Below are 5,748 nucleotides of genomic sequence, written 5' to 3' on the forward strand. Positions count from 1 at the left end.
TCCCTCCCGCCTCCTGCACGTCCGCGTGGAATTGCTCGGGTGTTCCTGCTGCCAGACATTGGGATGTGCCCCACCCCACCCCCGCCGTCTCCCCAGGGTCTCGGTGTCCAGCCCTTGAGTCAAAAGAGGGGACCCCAGTGAAGGAACGGTCTCCAGGCTCTGAGCGGCCTAACCGCGTTCCGCGGAGCCCCGCCGAGGCCGGGCGCACAGTAGGACGGCTCTGTGACCCTACCCCACGAAGCTTCCCGACTAGGAGGAAGGGGCCGTTGGTTCCACCCTACGCGGCCACTTCCCCCGCCCCCTCCTGGCACGAGGGCCCGTCTCCGTTACCTGCTGAGCCCGCTCCCACCCGCTCAGGTGGTGGCCAGGGAGCGGCCTCGGACTCCCGCTGGCGTCGCTGGGCACCCCCTTTCTAACTGGAGCTGTGAACCAGTCCCTACAGCAGATTCTTTTTTTTAAACCATGTTTTAAAAAAAAATATTTTTATTGATTTCAGAGAGGAAGGGAGAGAGAGACATAGAAACACCAATGATGGGAGAGTCATAGATCGGCTGCCTCTCACACGCCCCCTACTGGGGATGGAGCCTGCAACCCGTGCCCTGATGAACTGAACCAGACCTCCTGGTTCATAGGTGGACACTCAACCCCTGAGCCACCCCTGGGGCCGAGCTCCCCTCCTCTGTTCTGCCTTCCCGTCCTGCCTCTGCCCCTGCAGCAGGTGGGGGCTGGTCTCGGCACCCGGTGGAGCTGCCTCTGCTTCCTGCGCCCCGGGTGCCTTGGGGAGGGCTCCCATCCCCCTGGGCCACCCATGCCCAGGGCCGTGGGAGGCTTTCTCCTGGTTCCTTCCCTCCCTCTCATGTCCCCCTGCCCTCGAGAGGGTCCAGACCCCCCCCCCATTTCATCCCTGCCTGATCCAGAAGGAGGAACTCCCACAGCCACGTCCTCCTCTTGCGTCCAGTCTGCCTTCTGCATTGCACCCAGGCCTCAGCCCACAGTTGTGGCCAGGGGTGCAGGCACTGCCACAGCCCTTCCCTACCAGCTCGCCTCCTTCCTGCTTCCTGCTCTTCCTGCCGAGTCCCAGGGATCTCGCTGCTCCCACGGCCAGAACAGGGGAGCCTTGGGGCCTTCTGAACCCCCCCTTGGCCAGGCAGCTGCCCCAGGGCTGGCAGGACTGACCAGGGACTGGGAACCACCAAGGAAGCAGCACGGCCAGGAGTGCGGGCAGGCCCCGCGGCCAGCATCCGTGGGAATCTTTAATGTCTACGCGTGGGGGAGCTGGACCCAGCGAGCCTGGGCTGGCGGGGCAGGCGGCCGTCACCAGATGAACATGGGCTTGCCGTCGTCGTGCGCCAGCTGGCTGAGGCAGGAGAGCAGCAGCAGCGCGTCCGTGAGCATGCTGGGGTGCACCGTCTCCACCAGCACGCGCTGCAGGAAGTCCACGGTGTAGGAGCCGCCCTCGGACACGGCCAGCTCGGGCCGCTCGCGCAGGATGCCGTAGGCATTCACCAGCTGCTCCGTCAGCGCCGGGTGCACCCGCCCGTTGTAGCCCAGGCTCTGCAGCCGGTTCATGATGCTCACATAGCGCTGGGTGAGCGTCTGGCACAGTTCCTCATCCAGCTTGTGGTCATTGGGGTTCAGGGAGGCCTGGGAAGAGGGAGGGGACGCGGTCAGGTGAGGGGCAAAGGTTCCCTAAGCCCCATCCCGGGATCCATCACCACTAGGGACTCAGGACGGAGCTGAGGCCAAGAGGAACCGAGGACCGAGAGTGAGAGCGTGGCCGGGAGCCTGGGTTGGAGGGACAGTGAGGGAGCTCTGATGCCCCCAGGGGGCTCTCCCAGGCTTCCTCCTGGCCCCTTGCCCTTCCTCTCACCTCTCCAGGCGCCTCCTTCTCTGCACCCGGCTCAGGCCCTGCTGGAGTCACTCCCGCCTCATGCTGACATGACCACCCCAGGCCCAGAGCCAGCCATCCTGCCCCAGCACTGGGGTCCTGCTGTCCCTCAGGTGTCTGCTCCTGGGGACTGGCAGCGGCTGGGGGTTGTCTCCACCGACGTCTTCATCACCTGTGCTCCCTAGCCAGGTGGTGGCTGCGTCCTTCCTCCCCCCGCCTCCCGCTGTGGCCTCCTGGACAGTCACATGACACCAGGCTCAGAGGGCCCTGCACTCAGCTGAATGCTCAGCTGTTGCACTGGGTCCTGTACATGCTGTGCCTGTCACAGGTGCGGTGGCCCCCAGGCCCACAGAACTAAGGGTCTGAAGTGGGTGTCCGGTAGGGTGTCTCCCTGCCTGAGCCCTTCTGTGGTTCCCTCTGCTCCCGCTCTCGGGGCCGGGGCCGACCTGCGAGGTTCTGACCCGGCCCTGCATGCCCCCTTGCAGCCGCTCCCGAGCTGCTAGCTCCTTACCTGATGGGAAGGCCCAGACAGGACGCTTAGGCATCACCTCCTCCAGGGAGGCCACTCTGTCCTCCCCCCAGGTGGTCATGTGAGGAGAGCATTGGGCTTAGGGCTGGGCTCAGCTGCAGTGACCCCTGACCTCTGGCAGGTGACACTAGAGCTCCAGGCCTGGCTCTTCACTTCCTGGGCAGCCTGCGTCCCTGGTTCTAGCCTCCTCTCCGGGCCCCAGTGGGAAGGACTTCCCGAGCTCAGCCAGTGGTGGAGGGTAAGCAAGGGGACTGTCAGCCCAGGATGGCTGGGAGCACGTGGGTGCACAGCTGTGGGCTGTGCCGGGAGGAGCCCCAAGGCCTGCTCAGCCCGGGGCCCTGGCTGGGCTCCCGCTGCGCGAGGTCTGGGGCACGGATCTCCGGAAGGAACGGGAGGTCAGTGCGGTCCAGACTGAGCCCGCCCTGCAGGGTCCTGGGCCCTGGAGAGCGGTGTGGGCTGAGAGACCAGGCCAGGGCTGCCCCAAGGAAGTGACCCTTTAAGAGGGTAAGGGGAGCATGTGGGGAAGAGTAGGACAAGCACCCTGGGTGGGGGAGCTGAGAGCATGGCCTCCCACACCCCAAGGTGCTGAGAGCAGAGCAGGAGGAAGGGCCCTGTCCTGAAGGGATGGAGGCTCCTGGTGGGCTTTGGCGGGGGGTGGTTTTTGTTTTTTAAAAATTAATTAATGTTTTTATTTTTGTTAATTTTCACCCAAGGATATTTTTCCATTGATTGTTAGGGAGAGTGGAAGAGAGAGGGAGAGACAGTAAGAAACATCGATGTGAGAGAAACACTTCGATTGGTTGCCTCGTGCATGAGCCCTGACCAGGGCCCGGGCCAGGGAGGTACGTGCCCTCGACTGGAATCGAACCTGGGCAACCAAGGTACCTGCCCTTGACCGGAATTGAACCCGGGACCCTTTGGTCTGCAGGCCAACACTCTATCCACTGAGACAAACAGGCTAGGGTGGCTTTCTGGTTTTAAATGCTCAAGCTGACCACGGTAGGGATGGACAGGGTCTGGCCATAGAGGGCAAGGGCTGGGTTCGTCCACCCTGCAGGTACTCTCTGAGGCAGGTAGGGGGGTAGCAGACACAGGGCTGTGGCTGCTCCGAGACTGCGTCCCTGGCAGCTGCTGAGCAATAGAACCACCCCCTCTGCCCTAGATCCTGCCTCACCGTCCACTCTGGCTGGTGTCCCACACGTAGTTCCAGTTGTTACAGATTTTTACTGCCCCCCCCCCCCAAATGCTTTATTTAAAAGCAAAAGAAATGCAAAATAAAATGAAGTACTCAACCCAAGAAACAAAAATTGCTCAGCCCGTGTGTCTCAGTGGCTGAGCGTCGACCCATGAACCAGAAGGTCACGGTTTGATTCCTGGTCAGGGCACATGCCCGGGGCGTTGAGGGCTCCATCCCCAGTGGGGGGGCGTGCAGGAGGCAGCCGATTCATGAGTCTCTCTAATCATTGATGTTTCTGTCTCCCTCTCCCTTCCTCTCTGAAATCAAAATATATTAAAAAAGCAAAACAAACACCAGGGATTGGTGTGGTTTATGATCAGAATATCTTATCTCAAGTGTCAATATGTTAAAGAGAAAAGGGAGAGAGGGGAAGTCATGTGAGCATCTCATCAGAGACAGAACAACATTCTAAAAAAATCCGGTATTTGTTCACGATTAAGGAAAAAAACCCAAAACTCTCAACAAAGGAGGGAGAGGGGAAATTTCTTAACCTGATGGGGCAGATACTGAATCTGGCTCATCTGGTTTCTGTTCTAGAGCCTTCTAGCGCCCTCTGACTTCCATAGGGCTGGAAGCTGAAAACCACCTTTTCGCCCGATGCCCCTGTGACCTCGGTTTCTGCAATGGTGTGTCCACTAGGAAGGCCCCTGGTGTGCTGGCATTTTTCCTGGTTGCAGAGCAGGAAAAGCCCACTGTTGTCTGCTTCCCGGAGCTTCTGGGCCATGCAGACGTAATAACCCTTCCTGCTCACACCAGCTCGAGAGGGATCTGTCGTCTGTAACCGGGAACTGACTGACCTGGCAAAAAGCCTGGAGCAGCCCCGCCGGCGGGGCTCAGGGTTGCGCAACGACCTATGAACCAGGAGGTCAGGGTTCGATTCCCGGTCAGGGCACATGCCCGGGTTACGGCCTTGATCCCCAGTAGAGGGTGTGCAGGAGGCAGCCGATTCATGATTCTCATCATTAATGCTTTTTTTTCTCTCTCTCCCTCTCCCTTCCTCTCTGAAATCAATGATTAAAAAAAAAGAAAAAAGAAAAAGATATTTTTTAAAAGCCTGGAGCACACATCATACTTAACAGGAAGTGGTCCTCATCAAATCAGAAGCAGGATAAGGTTGCCACATCATCGGCTTCTCGTAACTACTGTACAAAATGACTGTCTACGTAGAAAACTGAACTGATGATATGTGAGCTCTGAAGACCAGTGAGAGGCTTCGGCTGGACAACTAACTCATTACACAAAAGTCACAAACATTCCCGGAGCCATTGAGGGGACGCGGGGGCACCACGGGCACCACACTGAAGGGAAAGACTGAAGGCACCTTAACAATGGAAAAGACAAGCTCATAGCTGGGCCAGATGAACCCCCTGTGAGCAGTCACTCCTGCCCAGTCACCCCCACTCCCCCAGGTGGATGGTGCGCAGACACAGGTGGCCTAGAGGAGGTGGCCGGGAGCCCACATGCACGCCCCCTTCCAGTCTGGGGGGAGGTCTGGGGGGCCATTGCAGGGGCCGAGGGGGAAAGCGCAGACCTGACCATGCTCGGCCGCTCCCCTGCCCTGTTCTCTGGGGAGTCAGGGCAGCTGGGACCACGGCCTCCTGCTGGTAGGTGCCCGGGCACTGCTGGCCACATGGACGGAGCGCAGTCCTTCCTCTGTCCCCGGTGCCCTTGGGTTACACTGTGCTCGCCTGGCTGGAGTGCGGGCCCAGCAGCCCTTCGGCGTCCAGCGCGCTCCCCGTTCCTGCTGTTGCCCGCAGGCCCTCCGGCACATACCTGGATGATCTTCTCGGGAATGTTGGAGACGGTGAAGCCGTAGAGGCGCACGCGCTCCGGGAAGATGCTGGACAGGATCCTGCGGTCCAGCTGGAACGCGATCTCCCCCACCAACCTCTCCAAGGCCAGCTGCTTGGGCTCTGGGGACGGCAAGGGGTGGAGGGGGTGGGCAGTGGCGTGGTCTATAGCCCAGGCAGGTGCCCGGGGGGGTCTCCGAGGGCGGCCAGGAGCCCCCAGACAGGTGTTAGCCCCGGGACAGCACCGACCTCGAGGGCTCTCGGGGAACTTGCTGGTCTTGCGGTGGGCCAGCTTCCGCTCCAT

The 5,748-nt window shown here is 60.5% G+C and overlaps 1 protein-coding gene across 1 annotated transcript in view; it reads right to left on the bottom strand.

Annotated features, from left to right (window-relative positions):
* Nucleotides 1-611: 611 nt before the first annotated feature.
* SPATC1 (spermatogenesis and centriole associated 1) overlaps nucleotides 612-5,748 on the bottom strand; it is a 13,315-nt gene continuing 8,178 nt past the window's right edge. The window contains exons 4-5 of the mRNA XM_006775172.2: nucleotides 5,428-5,742; nucleotides 612-1,644 (exon numbers count right to left, since the gene is read on the bottom strand). Coding sequence (XP_006775235.2) covers nucleotides 1,315-1,644; nucleotides 5,428-5,742 — 645 coding nt within the window. The 3' untranslated portion in view covers nucleotides 612-1,314. The remainder of the gene's footprint in view (nucleotides 1,645-5,427; nucleotides 5,743-5,748) is intronic.

This window comes from Myotis davidii, unplaced genomic scaffold (genome assembly GCF_000327345.1).
Source record: "Myotis davidii unplaced genomic scaffold, ASM32734v1 scaffold1509, whole genome shotgun sequence".
Taxonomy (NCBI): domain Eukaryota; kingdom Metazoa; phylum Chordata; class Mammalia; order Chiroptera; family Vespertilionidae; genus Myotis; species Myotis davidii.